At 38.5% G+C, this 27,868-nt stretch overlaps 1 protein-coding gene across 3 annotated transcripts in view; it reads left to right on the forward strand.

Moving 5' to 3' along the window:
* The window catches only part of NRF1 (nuclear respiratory factor 1), a 146,136-nt gene that overhangs the window by 22,979 nt on the left and 95,289 nt on the right, over positions 1-27,868 (forward strand). For all 3 annotated transcript variants that reach the window (XM_030308422.2, XM_030308424.2, XM_030308425.2), the window contains exon 2: positions 25,870-26,101. In XM_030308422.2, coding sequence (XP_030164282.1) covers positions 25,879-26,101 — 223 coding nt within the window. In that variant the 5' untranslated portion in view covers positions 25,870-25,878. The remainder of the gene's footprint in view (positions 1-25,869; positions 26,102-27,868) is intronic.

Genomic DNA, 27,868 nt, shown 5'->3' on the forward strand with positions numbered 1-27,868 from the left:
AAGACTGATACTACTTGACTGACTGTAAAGCTATAGTAATCAAGGCAGTGTGGTATTGAGGAATAGACAGACAAATCAATGGAACAGAATAGACAGCCCAGAAATAGATCCCCATATATATAGTCAACTGATCTTTGACAGAGGAGCAAAGGCATTACAATGGAGCAAAGAGAACCTCTTCAACAAATGGTGCTAGAACAATTGGATATCCACATGCCAAAAAATGAATCTAAACAAAAAAAAAAAAAAAAAAAAGGAATCTAAACACAGACATTACACCCTTCCCTAAAATTAACTCAAAGTGGATCATGGTCCTAAATGTTTTAAAATATAAAACTACAAAAATCCTGGAAGATGACATAGAAAATCTAGATGATCAGGGTGCCTGGGTGGGTCAGTCGGTTAAGTGTCTGCCTTCAGCTCAGGTCATGATCTCGCGGTTTGTGGGTTTCAAGCCCCACGTGGGGTTCTGTGCTGACAGCTCAGAGCCTGGAGCCTGCTTCGGATTTGTGTCTCCCTCGTCTCCCCCTCCCTCACTCATGCGCGCGCGCTCTCTCTCTCTCTCTCTCTCTCTGTCTCAAAAATGAGTAAACATTTTAAAAAATTAAAAAAAGAAAATCTAGATGATCAAGGGTATGGTGGTGACTTTTTAGGGACAACACCAAAGGCAAGATCTGTGAAAGAAAGAATTGATAACTGGTACATCCATACAATGGAATATTATTCAGCACTCAAAAGAAATGACCATCAAGCCATGAAAAAACGTGGAAGAACCTTAAATGCATATTACCAAGTGGAAGAAGCCAATCTGGAAAGGTTACATGCTGTATGATTCTAACTATATGAGATTTTAGGAAAGGCAAAACTATGGAGAAAAGAAAAAGATCAGTGGTGGAGATAGGGGGAATGAATAGGCAGAACACAGAAGACTTAGCGTAGTGAAAATACTCTGTATCATATAGTGATGGATATGTCATTTGTCTAAACCCATACAATATCAAGAGTAAAACACTAAATAAAAAAAACAAAAAACCTTTTTTAGGTAGGCTCCACGCCCAACACTTGAACTCAGCACCCTAAGATTTAGAGTTGCATGCTGTACTGACTGAGCCAGCCAGGTGTCCCAAAAATAAGTCTTAAAGAAAAAGCGCCTACAATGTGTATTTCTGTACAGTTTAAACCAGAATACTATGTACTCTTTATAATTTTATCTTTTCTTGGCAACTCAATTTCACTGTGGAATGCACTGATTACTGAACTGTATTGGAACTTCTCTTGGCCTCAGTGCCTCCGTTTGAACTCTTGTGCACATTTTAGTTGAACTTTATTAGCAGTGTTGGGAAAGCTGTAACAAGCAACATCATCTCTTCATGAGATGAAGCTGTCCCACCCCCGGTTTCTTCAGTCTTTCTTACCACCATACACTCCATACACTCAAATGTATTTAGCACTGTATAACTATTATAAACTATAAGCTATGTATACATTTTACATATAAACCATATTTTAAGAATAAATATATATTATATATAAACTATGAAAATAAATATCACATATATGTTATTATTCAGCATATGTAACTCTAGGCTATGGTGATTTAGGATTAGAGGAACTCCTGGCTGTGCCTGAAAGTTCCTGTCCCCCACCTTTACCCTGATTTCTTATGGGAACATTGATTTTTGACATATAGTTAAAAAACTAATATACTTCATTTTTTAGAGCAGTTTTAGTAGAAAAATGGAACGGAAGGTATAGTAAGTTCCTGTATACTCCCTCGCCACCCCATCCTTCTATTAACATCTTGCTTTAGTGTGGTAAATTTCTTACCGTTGATGAACCAATATTAACGAAAGGCCATAGTTTACATTAGGATTCACTACATTGTACAGCCTGAGGGTTTGACAAGTGTATTATGATGTGTCATCCATTATGGTATCATACAGAATGGTTTCAGTGCCCCCAAATCCCCTGTGGTCCTTCCTTCCCTTTTTCCCAACCCTAATCTTTTTACTGTTTCCCTAGTTTTGCCTTTTACAGAATGTCATATCGTTGGAATTATTACAGTATGTAGCATTTTCAGATTGGCTTCTTTCACTTAGCATTGTGCCCTTCAGGTTCCTCCATGTTGTTTCATGGCTTGATAGCTCATTTCTTTTTACTGCTGAATAACATCCCATTTTCTGGGTGGACCACAATTTGTTTATTAATTCACCTATTGAAGGATATCCTTGTTTGGCAGTTATGAATAAAGCTACTGTAAACATTAATGTGCCAGTGTTTGTGTATACGTAAGATTTCGACTTATTTAGCTAAATACCAACAAGTGTAATTGTTAGATCATATAGTAAGAGTATGGTTTAGTTTTGTAATAAACTGTCAAACTGTCTTCCAGAGTTACTGCCATATGTATTTTAGGTTGTTCATGTTTTGTGAAAAACACATTACTCAGATATGTAGAAGAATGCTTGTTCTGTGATAGGATAATGCCCTTATACGCAGGTGAGGTCTGTAGGGCCGTCTGTCCCTCCATCACACCAGTTCGTGGTACTTTGTTCTTGTCTGCTTTTTGTCTTTTGTTCTTACCCTCTTTGCCTTGCTTTACCACCTCTGCATTAGCCCGGGAAATCAGAACTACACTTGTTAGAATAGCACACAAATTTAAAGGCAAAGTAAGTCAAAACTAAAATCCTTTCCCAGGCTCTCTTGGCTATATTATGGGTGACTGAGATTACAGCATTCAGTAAAGGTGTTGTTACATTATCAGTTTCACTTTACATAATCTTCAAAGATGAAGCAGTGCGTTAATAAAACCTGCTCTCCTTTGCAATTTGTTACTAAGGAAACTATAAAATGTTTTAAGACTGATAGCAGAAGAGTTTTGGTGTTTTCCTACATTTCTCTAGGAAAGCCTTTCAGCTTCTGTTACAGTTCTCAGAGAAGACTAACCCTTTGGTTAAAGCTAGTTTTATACTATGTGCATGATTCTGTTTGTGTGTACATTTGTACACACCCCCAAATGCAGTAGAATTATAGATCAAAAAATTATATTCTCCCAATAAGTGAAGAGCAAGGACTGAAATACAGTTTATTTGGGGTATGTATCCATTTCGCCTGGGACAGCCTCCCTGATATAGTTCACAGTGGACCCCATGGTGCAGAATCTGTTTTTTGCTCCCTGAGTTTCTGCATACTAGTTTGATGTGCCCAAGCCCACTTCTCCAGCGCCCCCAAGTGGTTATGTGTGCTTTGCATGCAGGTATCTAGTGACGGGAGAACTTCTGTTTTCTGACAACTCACTGTCTTCACACCCCTGTTAGATAAACGATCTGTTAACCAGAATTCTGCCCTTCCTACCCTAACTTCTGGCCTGTTTTTTCTTATTGGGGCCATACACCCCATTTATAATTCCTCTTCCTTATGACAGCCCTTTAATATTTGGGAAGTCATTTTCCTAAAGCCCTTTCTTCTCTAGACTTAGACATCTCTATTTTTTTTTCAACTGTTTCTTAAAATATTGGATTTTTCCGCATCTTTAAAAAGTAGAGTGCCCACTTGTTGGGATGAACACTGGGTGTTACATGTAAGTGATAAACCACTAAATTCTACTCCTGAAACCAATACTACACTGTATGTTAACTAACTTGTGGTCAGGCTGATGCAGAAACCACCTTTGATTATCCACATTTATATGTGTTACTTGTCCTATGCTCATTTCCATACTAAGTTTAGTGTGAACCAAACCCTTGAATCTTTTTTTAAGTTTGTTTGTTTGTTTTGAGAGAGAGAGAGCCCCAAGCAGGCTCCATGCTGTCTGTGCAGAGCCCAACACAGGGCTCGATCTCATAAACTGTGAAATCATGCCTGAGCCAAGATTGAGTTGGACACTTAACCACAACCACCCAGGTGCCCCAGCACCCCAGAACTTTTTTGTGTGTATGATAATGATATAAGTCTTTATCATCCTATGTTTTCCTGCAATGATTTTTTTATTTTTTTTTTTTTAAATTTTTTTTTTTTTCAACGTTTTTATTTATTTTTGGGACAGACAGAGACAGAGCATGAACGGGGGAGGGGCAGAGAGAGAGGGAGACACAGAATGGGAAACAGGCTCCAGGCTCCGAGCCATCAGCCCAGAGCCTGACGCGGGGCTCGAACTCACGGACCGTGAGATCGTGACCTGGCTGAAGTCGGACGCTTAACCGACTGCGCCACCCAGGCGCCCCTGCAATGATTTTTTTAGACCAAAGTTCAGAATGGTATGTTTATCCCTCTTAAAATACCTCCTATGAGATTTTGTTTATTATTATTTCTTTTTAAGGCATCTATTTTTTTGTTTTTTGTTTTATATTTGAGAGAGAGAGAGAGCGCACGAGCAGGAGAGAGGCAGAGAGATGGAGACAGAATCTGAAGCAGGCTCCAGGCTCTGAGCTCAGCACAGTGCCCCACGTGGGACTCGAACCCACCAACCGTGAGATCATGACCTGAGCCAAAGTCGGACGCTTAACCAAATGAGCCACCCAGGAGCCCCTTGTTTATTATTTTTAGGCTGTTGAGAGTGTATGGAATTCGATTTTACCCTTCAAGGGTGGACTTCACTATCTCTTGCATCACTAGACTTGCTACTTGACCTTCCTACTTGACCAACGTACCTTTTCTGACATTTTAGTCTCAAACTGTCCTGTTGCTGCCTTGTTTCCACTTCTTTATCTCAGTGGCAGATTCCAGTTTCCATTACTTTGATGGATATGTATGGCTAAACATGACCCTCAGACAGTAGAAAAACACAGTTGCAAAGCCACTAAGTTGTGTCTTGAATCATGTTGAATAGCAAGAACCTTTATGTTTCTTTTTCCTTTTTGGACATTTGTACATTAATTTTTATTTTGCGGTGTTCTTTTGGTATTTTGGAGCCAATGGATCTATCTTTTCCACTTTCTGTAAACTATTCTGTATGTATTTAAAAAGATAATGGCTCAGGGACTATGTCCGTCATGACTAGCAGATAAAATGACCCTGGGGCCAGTCTGTAAGGCAGAGGCCTTAACAGGAAACTAATCCTTGGGGTCAGCTTCCCAACTGCACAATGGAAGACTTGCATTAATCAGGGAGTTTCCACTTGTGCTCTGTGGAGTCCTAAGGAGCCTCAGAAGGCCTTGCAGGAGATGAGGAGGATGAGTGTGTATAGCTGTCTGTTTCCCAACTCCTTCAATAGGAGAAGTTCTACTGTTATCCTGTGTTTTCAGGTTCCACGTAGGATTCTGCTTAAAGAATTCCCACAGAACCTCATGCAGCTTTGACAGTCTAGATTGTGTCTTTGTGACTTCATGAGCTTGGAGGCCATCCTCAGATTTTTCCTTTGGTAAAGGGGGAGAGAGAGACTTATTACCGTGTTTGTCTTTTCTTTCCTAGACCTAGAAATCTCCACCCCCACCCCCATTATAAAAGTAATTACATACTTATTATTTTAGAGGGAAAAATTATATAAAAGAAATAGTCTTCATAATTCCATTCTGCACAGAAGCATTCTTAATAGTTTCAGTATATCTTTCTAGATTAATTTGTTTGCTCATAACCATATCTATACTTTTTTTTTTAGTGAGACCACACTCATTCTGGTGGATTTTTATCATCTATTTTTTTTTAATTTCATACATATATTGTGGACATTTTCTATGTCAGGACAAATTCGTCTGCCTCACACTTTATTAATACTTCGGTAGTATTCCTCCTATACTAGGTTGGAGTGACTGTTCCTCGTTGAATAACACATGGAATCAGTTCTAAAGTATAACCCTAGTTGTACTTACATATTGCTACTGGCATAGTGATTTTTTTTAAGTAGTCTACTCTTTATTCACTCTTTTTTGGGGTTGTGATATTTGTTGCTTTTTTTTCCCCCCAGTTGGTTCTCTTTCCTCTGGTCTGATTACCGATCAAGACCTCAGAAATATTATCCCAATTAAGCTACAGATGTAGATAGTCCTTTTCTTTTAGGCAATAGCTCTAATTTAATGTCGCCTTTAATAGTTGCAAGTCTGTTCTTAAGAACAAAGTCTTGGCAGTCAGAATTGTACTTGACACTTTTATTCCAGTATATTACTGCTGGTGAGAAAGGCAGTTGACTTGTTTTGACCTTAGTGAGCTTAGTTCTAAGAGATTAGGAAGGTGGGTGACAAGCAGCTTTTAGTGGTTTGACAGCCAGCTGCAGGATGTCTATTGTGGCCAAGGCCAAGTGGCTGCTCATAAATGTATATGGTAAATTACATTTGATGGTCCCTTTTCCCCTTCTGTTTTTTAGAATTTTATCAAAGATCACATTGGGAAATGTAGTGAAAAAAATTTTATTCTTACAGGATGATTATTCTTCGTACAGTGCTCTATAATTCTTCAAAGACTTATTCTAAATGGATGCAACATTTGATAGTCATGGAAAAAAATTTTTTTTTTTTTTTTTTGAATAGAGAATATAGTATAAGTGTTATTTACAGAGCTTTTGTTCCTTTGGAAACTTAGGGTAGCATTCCCCCTCCTCCCATCAGCTTAGGGATATCTTGGACAGGTTAAACAAATTCTAAAATGGAAATGTTATTCCTAGTTTTAAGTGAAGTCGTTTAAATTTTATATTCAACCACTTTCTAAATTTCATTTATTTCAGTCCTGAAACATATGTGCTTTTTTACTTTTCTCTAACTTCCTTTTCTAATCTAGGATTCTAAGATGATTTTTTCCTTCTTACTACTGTTTGTAACTTTGATTATATGCAATCCTAAATTTAATTTTGTAAGTAATTCAAGATACAGTTTATTTTAATGGATGGATTACTCACAAAGTAAATGTGGGGATTTTTATTTCTGAATGGGTAGTATTCAAAATTTGGATGTCTGACACTTTTTGAAATGTTTAAGGGTAGAAACTGTTACTTACTATCGTATGCCATTCGGAAAGATGGTTTTATTTGTTATTGTTTACATCACAAAATCTCAGTACTATTTATCTGTGTCTTAAAATGTATTTCATGTATTCTTGTCCAAGTAATTTAGGAAATTCTAATTTCTCAATTTTTTCAGCAAATGAATTTGAGTGATTACTGTGAGCTTTGAATAGTTTCTGAACAGCACTGAGTAAAACAGAAAACTCTTTGCCCTCGTGAGCTTACTTTCTAATGGACTGAGAAAATATTACATCAGATGGTGATCAGTGCCATGGGGGAAAATAATGTCTGCTTGAGATTCTCTCCATACCTTTCAGAATATTAATGCTCAAAATACCAAGACTGCAAATAGAAACGTGGGTTATTTATAATGGACATATATATATAATGGACTTTTTATTGACTCTTGATTATTGATGTGCAGTTTGAGTGGATTTCTGTATATATAGTCTGATCCCTTTCATACTACTTTCAGTGTCACAGTTGTATTAATAGTTCTTTTTTAAAGTTTTATTTATTTATTTTTGAGAGAGAGAGGGAGAGAGAGAGAATCCCAAGCAAGCTCTGCACTGTCAGCACAGAGCCCGACACAGGGCTCGAACTCAGTAACTGTGAGATCATGACCTGAGCTGAAACCAAGAGTCAGACACTTAACTGACTGAGCCACCCAGGCACCCTGTATTAATAATTCTTAGTGTGGTTCTATTTGTTGTTGCCTAAAATAATACCTTCCATAGTTAAAAAAAATTCATATTTCAATTTTTAAGGTGTCTATAGCATAATAGTTAAGGTTGAACCATATGAAATTGATTTGACTGTTTTGGATCTACAGAAAGCAATTTCATTTTTTCTAATACTTAAACAAAATGAGATGTGAGCACGTTTTATACACTGTAAAGCTGTGTGCATATTGTCCAGATTTAAATTTTGTTTCTGCTACTCCCTGTTGGCTCTAGAACAATTAACTTGACCTTCTTGTATCTTACATCATTGAGGATAATAATGAACAATACCTCATAGAGTTGAGGATTACATGAGATTATATATGTAAAAGTCTTAGGAAAGCATCCAGCATATAGTTATAAGGACTCAATAAATGTTAGCTATTACTGCCCTATGAGGTGGGCATTATCATTCTCAGTTTTGCAGATGATAAAACAGAAGCTTGTGGAAATTTTACGATTTTTTCCCCCAAGGTTATGTGACTGGAAATCAAGCATTTCTGACTCCAGGTTCTGCTTTCTTTCTGTTTATACTAGGGCAGCTTTTAGGGAAAGAAAGAAAAGAGAATGAAGAAAGAATACTTCCATAGTAATTTATAGAGCACATTCTTGAATCTCTCCGGTGGTTACTTTAACTTATTTATACGTATGTGTGTATATATATATATATAGTTTTTGTTGTATACATATTATATATATAATTTATATATATTAACTTATTTATGTATATATATAAACATAGTTTTTGTTGTTTATATGATATATATATATTTATATATGTTGTGTATATATATAGAGAGAGAGAGAGAGAGAGAGAGAGTTTTGTTGTTAACTTACTTATGTATGTATATATGTGTGTGTGTGTGTGTGTGTGCGCGTGTGTGTGCATAGTTTTTGTTGATTGTTTATCTCCCTCTGGTAGGATGCAAAATCCAAAAAGGCAGGGATTTGTTTTGGTCATTGCTGTCTCCTCTGTCTGCATCAGTGCTTAACATAGTAGGTAATAATCATGTATGTGTTGAATGAATGAAATGTATTGAATCTTGGCAAGTCATTATCTCAATTCTTCTTTCACTGTATTGTTGACTTCTCCCTTCATTTGGCTACCCTGACACTACTGTCTTCTGATTCTCATTTTTTCTTCTAACCCTCTCATTCTTCTTTGTATGTTACTGTTTTTTCCTCCTGTATATACCTTTTGATTATTCCCCAAGTTTCCTTGCTTCTTTTTTTGTCCAGCTTTACATATTTACAACGATTACATGCATTTCCTGGTCAGTTTTATTCATGCTGTCTGCTTTCCTTGCCATCTCCTTGTTGATGAATCCCGAACTTAGACCTGTATCACAGCTCCAGCTGTGGGTGTCTGTTCGGAGAGCTCATGTGAATATTGTCATGAACTGTCTTCCTCTGCAGTTCTGTTCTCCTTGCCTCGGTTAATGAGCCACTCACTAAACCTGCCAGAAATGTGGGCATCACACTGGACTTACTTTGCTCTCACTCTTCACATCCAGTTGTTGACTAAGTCCTTTCCATTTTCACCACCTAAATAGTTAAGACATGCTTTGCCTCCCCATTGTCTTAGCTCAGGTGCCTGTGAGTGCTTCCTCACGGACCATTGAATTAGTTTACCTGACTGGCTTGACTGTCTCCTAGCCTCAGTTCACCCAAACCATTCTTTAACCATCCAGTATTACTTATTTTAAATTAGTAAGAGAATGCATACACCATCCGAAAATTGTGTACAATTTATGGAAAATACAGCAGATACTGGGGTTTTGGTTATTAGCTCTTTTTTTTTTTTTAACTTTTATTTATTTTTGAGACAGAGAGAGACAGAGCATGAACAGGGGAGGGGCAGAGAGAGAGGGAGACACAGAATCGGAAGCAGGCATCCAGGCTCTGAGCCATCAGCCCAGAGCCCGACGTGGGGCTCGTACTCACAGACCGCAAGATCGTGACCTGGGCTGAAGTCGGCCGCTTAACCAACTGAGCCACCCAGGCGCCCCTGGTTATTAGCTCTTGACTGCTCTGCATATACTTGCTTTCCAATGATTGGTCTGGTCTCCATTTTTACATGTTTTTTATTTCCATGTTTCCATAATCTATATAAATAATAGAGACTTTCATACCATTTAAAATTTGATTTTAAAACAATTTTTATAAAATGATATAATCATCACAAACATAAAAATAATGTGCACAATTCTCCATTTTCCTCAAAATTTGTAATCAGTTTTGTTCTCTTTCCATCTGCCAAAAGTGAGAGTGGGTAGTTAGCTAAATCATTTAATCTGGGTGAAGAAAAACATGAAATCAGTTGTCCACCCTGGTGCTCACAGCAGACATTGCTTCAAAAGACGGAGCTTTGGAAACATGCATTTACTCCTGCAGCTGGGAAGCGTGCTGTCAGGCCTCTTGGCTTTAGGGGCCAGTCCTCAAAGTAGATGTATCCTTTCAGGCAGGGCTGGTGGGGGCATCAGGAGGCATTGTAGTGGGTGACTGCAGGTGCAGTTTTGAAAAAGTATATGCATGCATATTTGTAATTTTTTAAAGTGTATATATTTTTCAGAGAGAGAAAGAGAGAGAGAGAATGAGTGGGGGAAGGGCAGAGAGAACGGGACAGAGCATCCGAAGGGGGCTCTGTGCTGACAGCAGAGAGCCTGATGTGGGGCTCGAACTCACGAACCAAGAGATCATGACCTGAGCTGAAGTCCAATGCTTAACTGACTGAGCCACCCAAGCGCTCCCAACATGCATATTTACAATACAAATTTATTATGATACAAATTCACTGCACCCTGAGTAAAAGCCACATTTTGGCTTGAAGGTATAGACATAGTAGTGTGGGATTAGCAGTTAAGGAGCCCAAGACAATAACAGATTGTACTCCAGGACAAAGGGTAGGTCTCTGATGGAACGAAAGGAGCACTTGATTGGAAGGCAAGAGATGTGGGTTTGAATTTTGGTTTTGCCACCAACTAGAGATGTGACTTTGAGTAATTCATTTAACTTTTCTGGGTCTCAACTAAATCTGTAAAATGAGAAAAATCAGACTAGATGGTCTTCAAGGTCTTAAGTATTTTTAAGTTTGCCTCTGGTTAAAGGAAAGCTCTATGGGCAGTTGAGTGTGACTAGCTATCAAGGTAGAGGGATATGAGGGTTCCCGGGTGGCTGTCAGTTAAGCGTCTGACTCTTGATTTGGGCTCAGGTCATGATTCCAGGGTTGTGGGATCGAGCCCCGCATTGGGCTCTAGGCTGATCTTGGAGCCTGCTTAAGATTCTCTTTCTCTCCCTTTCTCTCTGCCCCTCTCCCACTCGCACGCTCTCTCAAAAAAATAAATAAATAAATAAAAAAGGATAGAAGGATATAGTCAATGGGAGTCAAAGTGAATAGTTACAGATTTTTTTAAAGTTTATTTATTTATTTTGAGACAGAGAGCATGAGCGTGTGGGGGGGGGGCAAAAAGGGGGGAGAGTCAGAGAGAGAGAGAGGGGGAGAGAGAGAATCCCAAGCAGCTTCTGCACTGCCAGCATGGAGCCCGATATGAGGCTTGAACCCACAAACCATTAGATCATGACCAGAGCCAAAATCCAGAGTCGGACACTCAGCCAACTGAGCCACCCAGGCACCCCAGTGGTTACAGCTTCTTTAACCAACCTTCATCTGGATGGGAAGAAAAGAGATGAGTCAGGAGACATGTTTTTTTCATCATAAGCTTTTCGATGTTAAAAAATCGAATAGGAGGGAGAAGCTTATGATGAAAAAAACGTGTCTCCTGCCTCATCTCTTTTCTTCCCATCCCCAGCCTTACCATCTAAAGACCATGTTTAAAAACTATTTCACTGGGGCACCTGGGTGACTCAGTCAGTTAAGTGACTGACTTCAGCTCAGGTCATGATCTCACCATTCGTGAGTTTGAGCCCTGCATCAGGCTCTCTTCTGTCAGCACACAGCCCACTTCATATCATCTGTTTCCACCACCACCACCCCCCCCCCACCTTACCCCACTCGTGCATGCTGTCTCTCTCTCAAAAATAAATATTTAAAAAAAACATTTCACTATTTCTATTTAAAAAACTTTTTTTAACATTTATTTATTTTTGAGAGAGCGCACGAGCGAGGGATGGGCAGAGAGAAAAGGGGACAGAGGATCTGAAGTGGGCTCTGTACTGACAGCCCGATGTGGGGCTTGAACTCATGAACCATGAGATCATGACCTGAGCCCAAGTGGGACGCCCAACCGGCTGAGGCACCCAGGTGCCCCCACTATTTCTATTTATAGCTTCTCCTAGAGTCACTTTCATAAGGCTTATTAATATGTATAAACTTCTGTTCCTTAGTCATCAACTTTAGACAATATCTTGCGGATTTTTTGATATGAAAAATAAGAATTAACTCAATTTTACTGCCTCTTTCTCCATCTCCCATTAGTTGATATTTATATTATTTTTAGACTCTGATTAGTTATCTTTAAACTTTTAAGAGATAAATTTTTATTTTTTGATCCATCAACTTTCAATATGGTCTCAACTTGTCATTTTGTAAAATGGTGTGAGTACCCCTCCACTCACTTCCCTCTTCCTATATTCTACCTTCTGGGAGCCATACCTCCATTTTTCATTGTCAAGGTTAGTATTTTCATTCTGTCCTCCATCCACTGCCAGGTACGTGCTTACTTTTATGTCTCGGTTGCTGTTTTTACTGCATTACCTTTCCATGCCTGCTATGATAGCAAGTCCAGAATTATAACTGTGTGATGAAACAAAGTTTCATGTCCTTTAGAAACTAAGGACATAATCAGGTATATGCGAAGACTTAGCTCAGCAAATCACTTGTCTACTTATTTATTGAACAGATATTTATTGAATATCAGAATTGTCATCACAGTGCTGTTTATAATAGTGAAAACTTGGAAACAACCTAAATCATTGACTTTAGGGAATTAGTAAAATAACCATTGTACAGTTTTACAGGGGAATGCTCTGTAAATGTTAAAAAATGGTCTGAAAGTGTTAATAACATGAACAATTTTATTGTGTATTAAATTTTAAAATATTTATGAAACGGTATGTGCACTTGGGACGCCTGGCTGGCTCAGTCGGTGGAGTGTGCCACCCTTAATCTCAGGGTCGTGAGTTCAAACCCCACGTTGAGTGTAGAGATTACTTAAAAATAAAATCTTAAGTAAAATAGGATATGCACTGTAGCCACACTGTTGTTTTTAAAAGGAAGAAAACAAAAGCAACCATATAAGAAGCTTCGCCGCCACAGGGGGAAGAGGGATGCTAGAAGCATACGCCAAATTGGTAACTTGGTAACGTGGCCATCTCAGGTTGTAGTGATTCCTGTTTCTTTTTTGTTTCTCTCACCTGTGTTTCTCAATTGCCCAAACAGTTGCTTCTATAACAATACATTTTTTTAACTAAAAATAAAAAGTTAAGAGCTGCCAGCCATAGTTTTTCTTGGACTGCTGTTGCTAAAATAACCTAGGAGTACGTGATAAGAGTTCAGTGAATATTTGTAAAACGAGTGAGAGAATGACTGACTTGCAGGTCCCTACATCTGTAGTACTGACATTTCTTCCTTCATGATTTTCTCCAGAGACCAGCGTTAGCGTAGCTATCTCAAGAGAAAAATGATGGGTTGAACGGTCCGCCAGAATCTAAGAGACCGCTTTAACTGAATGTCGGCTGTGTAAAGGCAGATCCAGCAGGACTGAGGCCCAGCACAGAGGCAGCCAGGCAACAATGCTATATTTCACAGAAAGCAGGATCTGAAATAAAAGTGTCCTTTGTGCTTGTCTGAGATGGAGGGATGGGACTTCTGGCAATTTAAGTTATTTCTCCTTAATGGAAATTGAGGCAGCCTCTGATCTTGCTCTCACATGACAACCGCTAATTTGATTTTTGGTGATTTGGGGAGCAGCTGTGGACAAATGATTTTTCTGCAAAAAAGGGCCAGCTGCTTTCTGACCGTTAGCAAATGCCTGGGCATACTCAACTCCCTATCCACCGTGTTTCTAATCGGGGGATAGCTTCAGCAACTCACCTGCTTTTTATTGATATTCGTGGCTGTTAAGAAGCATCCGAATAGTTGCAAATGCATTTTCTAATCCTTCTTATCATTGTCATCAGCATTCAGTTAGGTACCTTTTTCATTCAGGGCACCGTGATTGACACAGGGTTGTGAGCTGTGAGATGTTTTACAATGTGGATAGACTACTGTTCTCTGACAGGTGGGTCAGCATTAGCTTTATTTTTAGCAGATTAAATTGCAGTATAAAGAAAGAATCTGGAGTGAAGGCAGCCGAGAGCTGTGTTCCTTTGGTCCTCTGACTTTTTGTGAGTCCTCTATCTGGATGTTCGTGGATGCCCCCTTAAAGTTCTTTAACAATGCTGTATAATGCCTGTGATTAGAAGCAAGTCATTTCAGAACTTAAAAATAGAATGGAGAGCTGCACTCTTCAGTGTGGTAGCCACAGCCACATGTGGTTTTGAAGTTAAAAATCAATTAAAACTAAATACAATTTTAATTTTAATGCCTTAGTCATAGTTGTCACATTTTCACGTGGTCAGTAGCCACACGTGGTTAGCGGCTTCTGTTTTGGACAGTGCAAATTCAGAACATTTCCGTCACAGAAATTTCTGTTGGATGGTGCTCATCTAGATCCTGTAGAAGAGTTCATGTGTTTTACAGCATTGGGTGAAGTAGATCCACCCCATTCTTCTTTTCTGTGGAAGGATGTTTGCTTCAGTTGAAGAATTTTAAGCAATCTGAAATTCTCTGTGCTTTCTTTACATTTTTGTTTGGTTGTGGCACCCTCTAGTGTTTCAGCTTTGGTGTAAATGCATTATCATGAAATAATCTGTGATTTGAGTCCAGGAATGTTGAAATATTTTGGAAAATTCTGTGTATATATGCATTTTTATAGGGAGGACGTCTGTAGCTTTCACATATCCTCAGAAGGGTTCATAATCCAAAAAAGGTCAAGAACTACTTCTGGGTAGAGGTCCTTATAAGCCCCAAACTTTTTTTTTTTTTCCTAAGATTTTATTTTTAAGTAATCTCTACACCCAGTGTGGGACTCCAACCCACATCCCCGAGATCAAGAGTCACATGTTCCACTGACAGCCAGCCAGGTGCCCCTGGCCAAAACCTTTTGGTTTGTGATCTATAAGCATTTTTTTCCCCCAATATAACAATAAATCATGTAACTTTCCTTTTGGCATTTCTATGCTTTGCTTATATTTCTATGTGGAATTAATAATAATAATAGGTAACACGTACATAGGACTTGTTACATACCATGTCCCGTTTTAAGCCCTTGTACCGATTAACTTATTTGGTCCTCAGTAATTCTATTAAGTAGGTTCCATTAGTCTCCCCATTTGAGAAAGCTGATGAAACCAAGGCATAGAAGTCAAGTGGAACTTGTCTAAGGTGCTAGTGAATGGCAGGGCAAAGACATGAATCCAATAATACTTGGGCTTCACACTCTGTACTCTTAACCACCTCGCTATAGAAGTGGGGTTAAGCCTTTAAGCAGGTATGAGGGGGAATGGAGAGGAGACTTTGCACACCCTTGTACACTTTGTGTCCGGTTCTATTCTAAGAAAAAATAACAACTCTAAATTGCTGCAAGCCACACTGGAAATTATAGATAGTACCCACTGTTGATTTTCAATAGATGTGCAGGATCTGTGCCGTCTGCCAAGAGCTTAGAGCGGTAGATGAAGGTCAAAACTGCCATCGCTGCCACGTTTTCTTTGATTGGTCCAGACACCTCAACTAGTCTGTTAATTGAATAATATGACAAATATTTTTGTGAATAATAGTTTGTCACTAATATTTCCGTAAAAATACATTCATTGTGTTTCTGTGATGTTGATTTTGAGGTGTCTGGAATGTTAGACTTTTTATAGGTGCATCCGGCTGGCTCAGACGGTAGAGCATGCAACTCTTGATCTCGGGGTCCTGAGTTTAAGCCCCATGTTGGGTGTAGAGCTTATTAAAAATTAAAAAAAAAAAAGTCAGTAAGATACACTCAAACAGATACAGGGTTATATTTATATCTCCCACCTCCCTTTCTGTCTGTTACCCTCTTAACTTCTAAGTGTTACATTTCTCTCTTCATGACTCATATTATACTCTCTAACTTAGCCTTGTTTTAATGATTCATCAGACTCAGGATTTGAGTTCACCTTCCATCAGTGTGTGGAAACAAACCCTAGTGGTAATCTTACCAGAAAATGTCCTTAGAATCTACTTTATTGACAATATAAAATATCAATACATTTTGTTGTATTGACTTATACAAGTCAGTATAAAGTTTTGCTGCTTACCAGCACCCTGGGAGTTATTCCTGATGAGGGTACATATTTTCTTCCCTTTGTATCAATCCAGGCCTAGTAAACCATAGGAGATATTTCAGGGCATTTAATTCTGGGAATGGGCTACCCAGGTGCTGGAAGACTGAAGGGGCAAAAAGTGGACATCGAGGTAATCCAGACACTAAGAACTACGGCTGGCAGCCACCACCTCTAGGGCTGGAGGAACAGAAGAGAAGACTCTCGGAGTTCAGAGGGGCCCCCACACAGCTGGTAGCCGGATCTCTGAGTGGGATGCCAGGCAGCTGGTGCTCACCCACCAGGGGAGAAGGGGCAGCTGGAGCTGGGAGATAGAGCTGCCCTCTTTGCTGGAACAACATGGATAGGAATGAGAACTACAAGGAAATCCCCTGTCCCTCCCTCCTCCTAGTCCACGCTTTTGCTTCCCCTTGGTAAAACCTAACAGGAAACTGGCAGGCAAGTCTGGTAAAAAGGTTGGCTGCTGACCCAGCCCAAAGCTGGGTAGACAGCACTTCAGCACAATAGAAGGGCTTGGGACTGAAAGACAAGAGATGAATAGCCATCACAGCCTTATGGGGAAACTACAGAAACTGTAATGCCTGGGTTTTGCTTTAGTAATTAAAATATGCAACCAATTATATACCCAAACATTTATTAAAGAGCAAATGATGACAGCTGCTATTCATAGAGACTTGATGGACCCAAGTGCTGCCTTCAATGAGCTTACAGTATTATTTTGACAATACTGCGAATACTCATCCGTAAGTCATTATGATGTCGTGTAGTGAGCTTTTTTTTCCTCACATATTATATAACAGCACTATTATTAACTGGATTCTTGGGCTATTATTAATATTAACGAATACCTACAAATTCTGTCAACATATCAGAATGAAAAATACTATGTGATTGCAGTCATACAAAATGTTGTTACTTTCAGATGCTCCAAATTAAGAAGTTACTCTTTCGCAAGGCAAGATGATTTCTAAACTTGATCTGTGCTGTTCTCTTGATTCTTAGCATAAGATAAGAATTTGATTTTTCTAGTGACAATTTGCTATAATATGTCACTTAAATTTCAAAAGGCTCAGTTCGGAAGGCTATCTTCTCGTTATTTGTTTTAAAAGTTTATTTTGGTAGAAGCCAAAGTATACACTCATGATAAAAAATCAAGTAGAAGGATTTATAATAAAAATCAATGGCCTTTGCCACACTCTTCCCTACCCCCTGAAAAGTCCTCCTTTTCAGAGATGATTGACCATTTTTGTATCTCTATAAAATATATAAAATAGTTAAATTTTGTTTATGATATTGTCAAACAATAAGCACTCTGTAACTGTAAATAATATGTCAGTACCACTTCTTGGTTTATCAGATGTGGGCATTTTTGATTTCCTTCTGTATAAGGATTACCTCACTGTTCCCTGTGCTCCCCTCTAGTTTTGTTGGTTACATCATCATACTGAGTTCTTCCATTCGCTCTTTTTTTTTTTTTATTAAAAAAAATTTTTTTTTTACTTTTATTTATTTTTTTTTTTTGAGAGCTAGAGTGAGACAAAGCGTGAGCGAGGGAGGGGCAGAGAGAGAAGGAGACAGAATCTGAAGCAGGCTCCAGGCTCTGAGCAAGCAGTCAGCACAGAGCCTGATGCGGGGCTCAAACCCATGAACTGTGAGATCATGACCTGAGCCAAAGTTGGACACTCAACCGACTGAGCCACCCAGGCTCCCCTCTTTTTTTTTTTTTTTTTTGATAGAGAGTGTGAATGGGGGGGAGGCACAGAGAGAGAGAGAGGGAGAGAAAGAAAGAGAGAATCTTAAGCAGACTCCACACTCAGCACAGATCCCAATGGGGGGCTTGATCCCACGACCCTGGGATCATGACCTGAGTTGAAATCAAGAGTCCAACTGAGCCACTGAGGTGCCCCTTCCATTAGCTCTTAATAGCATCTCCTGACTCCCTCACTGCATGAAGATGGGATGTCATTGCTCCTAGCCATTCCTCCACTCCCCCACCCCTTCTTCCTCATTTCTCTCAGTTTTATCTGTGCTTTTACATGGTCATGGTTCATAACCCTTACATTCTATTTTGTACTATATTTAGTTTTCTGCATTTTTACCTATAGTTGGAGTCTGAAAATGGAAAACAATCAACTGTCTACATGACTGTGGCTTCATTTTTTCTCCCTCTTTGGAGAGCACAATGGTGTGGGAGGATATTTTTTTCAAGTCCGGTATCACCAGTGGGCTATTTGAAAGAGAATATTCCTAGGAAGGTCAAATGGATTCTTCTAGTCTTAAGCTCCACTTATTACTCAGAATTAAGCTACATTTTACCCATGCTGCTCTTTTCACCTTGACTTTCTTGTGCAGTTTTTTTTTTCCTGCTGTGTTGAGATTTTGATCCATTACTTTACATTCCCCCAAGAATCAAATTCTACTGTTAACTTTAGGCTTTCTTGAGAAAGGCTCTTCTGTCGAGCGAAATTTCTATCCTAGTTATGGAGTTTAGATTCTGGACATGTCCGAGAATATAGGTTGAACCTCTTGGTTTTACTCTGCCTGGTTTGGACTGTGGATGCAGCCTGGCTCTGAGATTTTCCCTTCGGCAGTTCTTGGCAGTTTTTCTTTTGATATGATAATGCTATTGATTAGCCGAGTGGTTTCCTTTACGTTAAGTTATACTTCGATTGGATTTCCTGGCCTGCTCTTTATACTTTGATTTTTTAAAATATTCTACACTTAATCTTACCCATTGTGTGTGGATTAGATTAAATTGAACTCTGTTGGATGTGTCATCCAAATTCCGGTAGCTTCCTAGGCGTTATTGACTTCAACTACCAGGGTGCTTGGAGACAGGCAAATCCGTTTTTCTGGGCCTTTTTCATTACCTTTCAGTCTCGCCCTTCCTGGCCCAGAATGGCAAGAGCAGGAACTCCTCTGTACCAGACCACTCCTTCCCAACCCCATGATGATCCAGCTAAGAAAGAAAGGTTTTAGTAAACTTATTAAATGCAATGTTATTGTTTTGGGGAATGACTTTCTTGAATGGAGTGTTGACTAATCTGCTGAACATCACTGGCCCCACATGTACCGTCATTTGGATGCGGTATCTAGAGTGACAAGTTGCTTTCACCTTGCTTCTCACATCTGTTTGGAGGAGTCACTGTAGGTTCATCTACTAGCTCTCCATTTTGTGCACTCTCATGCAATTAGGCTGGAGTTGTGGGTTCTCTACTGTTTCCTTATGTCTAGGAGGACAGTATCTCAGTTGCCAGAGTTAGTATAATAAGGAAGGGCTTTTTAGATGCCCGACTCAAAATCTTGCACACAAGAAAACCATATACTCAGAGCTGGATGTCTCATGTAAAGATAAAGAAATTGAGACCCAGTCCTTGCAAGACTAGTCAGGTATTGAGTCAAGAAGGGTATGACCATAAAGGGTATGAGGAATTCTGATGTCATCATCATAATTAATATTGAGCATTTATGTGCCTGAGCATTGTGTTTTTCACTTTATCTGGGTGATATCGTTTAACCTCATATGCTTTGAGGACAGGTACTATTGTTTTCTTTTCACTTAAAAACAAATGTTGAAATTGAGGCTTACGGGTTAAGTAACTTATCCCAAGCGTCCTGGACAATCTGATAATAGTCTGTGCTGTTTTTAAACATTCTTACTATCTGTTTTCATTTATTAGCATTTCCTATCAGTTTTGCTGTCTGCAGAATCTGACTCCGCATGGATGAAAGCTAAAATGGTTTACTAGAAATGATGACCTCCAGCAGTGTGTGTGTGTGTGTGTGTGTGTGTGTGTGTGTGTGCGCGCGCGCCAGTCATATCTGGCTTTAAACACCCTATTTTATGTGTTATTTTATGAAAACATCGAAAGCATCATTTACAAGTATCCCTCTCTGGTTCAGAGAAGTCTGAAATACCTTTGCCTTTGCTTTTTACAGAGTGCTGAAAGAAATGGTTAGAGAGGCTGCAGGGTGGGATGGGGAGAGAGGTGGAAAGTGATGAGGCACTGGGCACAAGTGACAGGCCTGTGAAACAGACTGCCGTATTGATTTATGCCGCGGACCGCATTCTGCAGGAAAAAATGGAAATCCATTACACCAAGTGCATGGTGGACAAATCCCTTTGAAAGGCAGTTAGATTGCCATCTAATCCCAAATCATTTAAAAACAATTTTGAAGAACCCAGAATTTAAAAATGACCTACGTAGTTTGTCTCTCACTCTAGAACAGTGAAATGGATGGAAAAACAGTATTTCATGGTGTTTTCCTCTCGTATATTGTGTTTAATTGTGCAACTTAAATAGTGTGTCCAAATTGCATTTTGGATATGTGCAAACCTGGGAGATAGGATATAGTCCCTTGAATATTCTGAAACACACCAAACTTAGGATATGGAAGAAACCTTACTAGATAGCTTTCTTTAAAGAAGAAGAAAAGAAGAAGAAGAAGGAAAAGTAGGAGGAGGAGGAGGAGAGGAAGAAAAGAAAAAAATTATTTCAACATAATTTTAGATTTTTAGAAAAGTTGCAAAAATAGTATAAAGATCTCTCATTACCCACACTTCCCAAATGTTAACGTTTTACCTTTTTTAAAAAAATTTTTTTTTCTCTTATTAAATACATGCTATTTTACCAGGTATCTTCCAAAGCTCCATTTGAAGAAACAATCATAAAAGCATTATGCCACACAGAGATACAGGGCTGGGGAGATGACCTCAAGCAGAAAGAACGTGTGGAAAGAGGGGGGTCAAATGATAATCAGTGATTCCTGACCTTTGTAGATTTGAGACATCATGTGGTTGTTTTATTTTGTAATTAAAGTGAATTTTATTTTGAAATAGAGAATACTCCTTGAGATAATTGAATAGTCCCAAAGTTAGGAATCAGAGTTAGAAGGATGAGTTGTTATATGTATAGTGGTGTGAGAGTGACAGAAGGTAATAAAAAGTTAGAGCAAAAAAAATTTTTTTTGGACACAACACAAGAATATTAAACAGAAATCAAGAGCCTCTCTGAAAGGCGAAGATCTGGTCATCATCTACATGGAACCAGTTGACCTGAAGAACGAAGACATAACAAGATAGGGCTTAAGAAAGCTCTCTGGAGGGGTAAGGGTAGGGGTAGGCCTTTAGGGAAAAGAAAGAAACAAAGCAATCACTCAGAGAAACCAAGGATCTCAGAATCAGAAGTCTTCAAAGAAGGAAAAGGAGAGTTTTACAATAGAGTAGAATAAAAATGATAGAAGAATTTTGCTTGAATAGATAAGTATGTTCTTCTTACTTATAGCCATAAGGCTATACTTATAGCTGTCTGGCTGCCTTTCTTTTTTTTACTAGTAAACTCTAGATATGCAGTGCTGTATTTATTCTGTTGCATGCTGGTTGAATTCCAGAGTGGGGGTGGGTGGCTGGGTGGGTTATACAAGTAGAGATTAAACACTCAGCTTGTCAGTAAGCATCAAAATTTAAAATATATATACTCTTGACTGAGAAATTTTACCTTTAAGAATTTTTTTTAATTAAAATTATTTTTAAATTTTAATTCCAGTATAGTTAGCGTGCAGTGTTATATTAGTTTCAGGTGTACAATATAGTGATTTAACAATTCCATACATTACTCAGTGACTCTTAATTCCCTTCATGTATTCCCCCCACCCCCCTGCCTTCTGGTAACCATCTGTTTGTTCTCTATAGTTAAGAGTCTGTTTCTTGGATTGTCTCTTTTTTTCTTTGTTCGCTTGTTTTGTTTCTTAAATTCCACATATGAGTGAAATCATAGCATTTGTCTTTGACTTATTTCAGAGTATTGTACTCTTTTTAAATATTTTTTTAAAGTTTATTTATTTATTTTGAGAGAGAGACAGTATGAGCGGGGTGGGGGGGCAGAGAGAGGGGGAGAGAGAATCCCAAGCAGGTTCCGTGCTGTCAGTGCCGAGCCCGACGCAGGGCTTGATCCCACAAACCATGAGATCATGACCTGAACTGAAACCAAGAGTTGGACACTTCACCAGTGAGCCACTGAAGTGACCCTGTATTCTTTTTTTTTTTTTTAAATCAAACAATATGCAAAGTTTTTTTTTTTTAAGATAATAAGGGCTAGTTTTATTGTTCTGCTCTATGATGTCATTCATTTATCCTTCACACAGTAGTTACACTGATGTCAGGGATGATTTTTTTTTTTTAATTGTGGAAAAATCTACATAACATAAAATGTACCCACCACCTTAACCATTTCGTAGTATACAGTTCAGTAGTGTCAAGTACGTTTATATTGCTGTGTAACCTCCAGAACTCTTTTCATCTTGCAAAACTGAAACTCTGTCCTGTGAGGCAGTCCCTCTGTTTTCCCTCCCCTCTCAACGCCTTGCAACCACCCTTCTGCTCTCTGTCTATGAATTTGACTGCTTCAGAGACCTCATATAAGTGGAATCCATCATACAGGATTTGTCCTTTTGGACTGGCTTATTTCCCTTAGCGTGTCTTCAAGTTCATCTATGTGGTAGCATGTGTCAGAACTTCTTTTCTTTTTTAACCTTTATTGAGGTATAATTGACACATAGATGGGGCGCCTGGGTGGCTCAGTCGGTTAAGCGTCCGACTTCAGCTCAGGTCACGATCTCGCGGTCCGTGAGTTCGAGCCCCGTGTCGGGCTCTGGGCTGATGGCCCAGAGCCTGGAGCCTGCTTCCGATTCTGTGTCTCCCTCTCTCTCTGCCCCTCCCCCGTTCATGCTCTTTCTCTCTGTCTCAAAAATAAATAAACGCTAAAAAAAAATTAAAAAAAAAATTGACACATAGAGGGGAGAGCATAGTTTCCCCATGGACCCCCCCTCACCCCCACACCGGCACAGCCTCCCCCAGTACCAACATCCTCCATACCAGAGTGGTGCATTTGTTCTAATAGGTCAGCCTACACTGCCACACCATTATCATCCCATAATTCACATTATGGCTTACTGTTTGTGTTTTCGTTCTATGGGTTTGATAAATGCATAATGACATATTTTCTACCATTTATAGTATCATACACAGTAGTTTTACCACCCTACGGAATTTGTGCTCCACCTTTTGATTCTTTCTTCCCCCTTATCCCTGGCAACCACCGATTCTTTTACTGTCTCCATAGTTCTGCCTTTTCCAGACCTTTCATATAGTTGTAGTCATACAATATGTAGCCTTTTAACATTGACTTCTTTCACTTAGCTATGCATTTAAGGTTCCTCCATGTCTTTTCATAGCTTAATAGCTCATGTCTTTGTAATGCTGAATAATATTCCATTATCTGGATGTTCCACAGTTGATTTATTCATTCTGTTGAATGGATATCCACCTACTGAAGGATATTTCAGTTACTTCCCAGGTATAACAATTATGAATATGCTGTAAACATCTCTTAACAGGTTTTTTTTTTTTTTTTGTGGACATAAGTTTTTAACTTCTTTGGTAAATACCAAAGACCACAATTACTGGATTGTGTGTTAAGAATATATTTAGTTTTGTTAGAAACTTCCAAACGATCTCCGACAGTGTCTATACCATTTTGCATTCCCACCATTAATAAATAAGAATTGCTGTTGCTTCACATCCTAACCAGCATTTGGTAGTATTGGTGTTTTGGATTTTAGCCATTCCAGTAGATGTATATTATTCTCTCACTGTTTTAATTTACGATTCCCTAATGACATGATCGGACATCTTTTCACATGCTTATCTGCCATCTGTATAACTTTTTGGTGAGGTGTCTGTTCAGGTCTTTCGCCATTTTTTAATCAGGTGGTTCATTTTCTTATGGTTTAGTTTTAAGAGTTCTTTGTATATTTTGGAAAATCGTCCTTTATCCAATGACTTTTACAGATATCTTCTCCTAGTCTGTGACTCGTGTTCTCATTATCTTCATAGAAAGTACTTTTCATAGAGCAGAAATTTTTAATGATGTCCAGCTTCTCAATTATTTCTTTCGTGGATCAAGCATTTGATGTTGTCTGTAAAAAGTAATCACCATAGCAAAGGTCACTTAACTTCTCTCCTATGTTATTTTCTAGGAGTCTTATAGTCTTCCATGTTAATTTAGGTCTATGATCCATTTTGAGTTAATTTTTGGAAGGGTGTAAAGTCTATCGAGAGTCACTTTTGACATTTGATGCCCAGTTGTTCTAGCACCATTTGTTGAGGAGACTCTTGGCTCCGTTGTATTGCCTTTGCTTGTTTGTCAAAGATCTGTTGACTGTATTTATAGGGATTTATTTCTGGTCTCTCTATTCTGTTCCATTGATTTGTTTGTTCTTTCACTAATTCCATATTGCTTTGATTACTGTAGCTTTAATAAGTCTTGAAACAGAGTAGTATCAATCTTCCGGCTTTGTTCTTCAGTGTCATGTTTGCTATTCTGGGTCTTTACCTTTCCACATAAACTTTAGAGTCAGTTTTGATATTCATAAAATAACTTGCTGGGATTTCAGTTGGGATTGCATTGAATCCATGGGTCGATTTAGGACATCTTGACAATATTGAATCTTCCTATCCATGAACATGGAATCTGTTTCTATTATTTAGTTCTTCTTTGATTTCCTTCATCAGAGTTTTGTAGTTTTCCTCAAATAGATCGTGCCCATATTTTGTTAGCTATATACCTAAGTATTCTGGTTTTTGTTTATTGGTTTTTTTGGTTTTTTTGGTTTTTTGTTCACCTGCTAATGTAAATGGCAACGTGTTTTAAATTCAAATTCTACTTGTTTATTGGTATATAGGAAAGCAATTGACTTTTGTATATGAACATATGTATGTTTGCTTCAAAAAAATTTTTAAGGATAACACACTTCTGTAGGTTGAGGGGGAAGAGGGGACAGATTAAAATTGCCATAGAAGTACAAACCTTTATGTTACTACTTTATAAATTACTGCATCATGGGGAACCTGGGTGGCTGAGTCGGTTGAGTGTTGGACTCTTGATTTTAGCTCAGGTCATGATATCACAGTTCGTGAGATAAAGCTTCATGTCAGGCCCTGTGCTGATAGTGCAGAGCCTGCTTGAGATTCTCTCTCTCTCCCTCTCTGCCCCTCTCTGCCTCTCTGTCTCTCCCTCTCTCTCTCTCAAAATAAATACACTTAAAAAATTACTTTATCATATCAAGGTTTATAAGAATCACAGTTTTATAAGCAGAAAGACCATTTTAAGTGATTTATTTTTGGGAAAAATAAAGCTTAACTTCCATTTGTCTGAAATACAAAGAAAATGTTAAGTATTCATTTACTTCCTGGTTTTTTTTTAAGTTTATTTATTTTGAGAGAGAGAGCGAGAGAGAGTGCACATGCGCACACACGCAAATGGGGGAGAGGCAGAGAGAGAGGGAGAGAGAATCCCCAGCAGGTGCCATGTTATCAGCACAAGCCCGACACGGGGCTTGATCCCACAAACCAAACCATGAGATGATGACCTGAGCTAAAATCAACAGTTGGATGCTTCACCAAATGAGCCACCCACATGCCCCACTTACTAAGTGTTTTTATGTCTACAATTTCAAATGCGAGTCATCAAGATCTTTAAAGTATCTTTTTATTGTTCTTTAAAGTATCTTTTTATTATTATATGTGATATCAAGAGTACTTAAGGTTTTGTGACCTGAGGCATAAAATTAGCACAGTGAATTTCTATCAGAATGGTTTTACATCAGGGAAACATTCTACCATTTTTAGGTCATATTTGAATGGTGCTTTCCATTTCCTATGACTTGGTGTGGTGAGGTATGTAGTGAAATTGTAGCCTTCCTCTGCTCTTAAGGAAAATATTGCTTAGTATAAGCATTGTGTTATATTACACACTGAATTCTGTTCTTTGCCTTTTCTTCTGACAGTGAATCTTCATGGAGGAACACGGAGTGACCCAAACTGAACACATGGCTACCATAGAAGCCCATGCAGTTGCCCAACAAGTACAGCAGGTCCATGTGGCCACCTACACTGAGCACAGTATGCTGAGTGCTGATGAAGACTCTCCTTCTTCTCCTGAGGACACCTCTTACGATGATTCAGACATACTCAACTCTACAGCGGCTGATGAGGTCACCGCTCATCTGGCTGCTGCAGGTAATGTTGTTTGGATCAGATGCTCTTTATTTTTCGCTTACCTCTGGTATTGTGCATATCTGAAAGGGCCTAGGATGCAGGCACTCTCACATATATCTCCATATCATACCTTCATGATTTTTTTTTTTAAACCTTGCATTTACAACTTGTGCTTGTATTATACTGAGACTGAAGCTTTAGAATCATATAAACGATATGACTGTTTTTGTTTTTTCATCCATTCCAACAGTCTTTTGACTTTTTAACTAAAGCATTTAGTCCATTTACATTGAATGTAGTCACTGGTATATTTCGGTTTAAATTTATCATGTTTATTGTGTGCTTTCTCTTCATCCCACTTATTCTTTGTTTACATTTCCTTCATGTTTTGGAGGGACTGGAAAATTTTTAATTTTTTTTCTTGTTAGTTTGGAAGTTATACATATTTTTACGATGAGTGGTACCCCTAGAAATGATAATATATCTTTAACTTATTTCGAAGTCTTCTGTAACTGGTACTTTTGTCCTCTTAGGGATAATGCAAGTTTCTTGGAACACTCGGATTTTATTCCCCTGATCCTGATCTATATGCTCTTGTTGTTCTGTGTATTGATTCTTTGTGTATTTTAAGCCATGCAAGACATTATTTTTTGTTTTATCCATTGTTAGTGTTCGTTTTTTAAAAATTTTTTAAGGTTTTATTTATTTGAGAGAGAGATAGAGATAGACTGTGAGTGGGGGAGGGGCAGAGAGAGAGGGAAACACAGAATCTGGAGCAGGCTTCTGGCTCTGAGCTGTCAGCACAGAGCCCGACATGGGGCTCGAACTCATGAACCGTGAGATCATGACCTGAGCCGAAGTTGGAAGTTTAACCAACTGAGCCACCCAGGCGCCCCATTGTTCACTTTTTCCTTTATATCCAACTTGCCTTCTGAGAATTTTTCTTCTACTTAAAGATACCATTTAGTATTTCCTTCATCATGGAAGTCTCTCAGTTTTTATTTGTCTGAGAATGTTCTTATTTAACCTTCAGTCTCGAAGGATGTTCTTACTGGGTATAGAATTCTAGGTTGGTACTTATCTCCTCCCCCACCCCCCCTCATATTTAAGAAACTGTTTCCACTGTCCTGGCTTCCATCCTTGCTTTTTGGAATTCAACTCCTTTATTCTAACAGCTGCTCCTTTGAAGGTTATCTCCCACACAGACCCCACCTCCCACTGTTCTTAAGATCTTCTCTGTCTTTTGTTTTGTTTTGGTTTGGTTTGGTTTGGTTTGGTTTTCCTGTGTTCAGTTTTTGTGCTGTATCTGGCTCTGGACTTCTCATTTAATTGTTTAGGATTCTTTGAACATCTTGAATCTGTGTATTGATGTCTTTCATCAGTTCCAGAAAATCTTAGTCACTATAGATTTTGCTTCAAGTTTTGCCTTTGCTCCATTCCATCTCTTCCTTCTATGACTCCAATTAAATATGTTAGTTTTTCTCATCGAGTCCTTTATGTCTCTTACCTTCTATTCTGTATTACTATCATTTTGTCTCTTTATGCTTCAGTCTGTAGACTGAGTTTCTTCAAACTCTTTTCCAGTTTATTAATTTTTCTCTTCAACTGTGTCTAAGGTGCTTTTAAATCTGTCCACTGAGATCACTGAGAAAGCTAATTTTAGTAATATAGTTTTTTTTCTTGTTTTAGAATTTCTAGTACGTTTTTTTCTCCCCAAATTTGTACTATTATAGTTTCTAGTTGTAGTAGGAAAAAAAAGTTTTTTTATTCTCTGTGAGTGAAGTAAGC

The sequence above is a fragment of the Lynx canadensis genome, chromosome A2 (genome assembly GCF_007474595.2).
Source record: "Lynx canadensis isolate LIC74 chromosome A2, mLynCan4.pri.v2, whole genome shotgun sequence".
NCBI lineage: Eukaryota > Metazoa > Chordata > Mammalia > Carnivora > Felidae > Lynx > Lynx canadensis.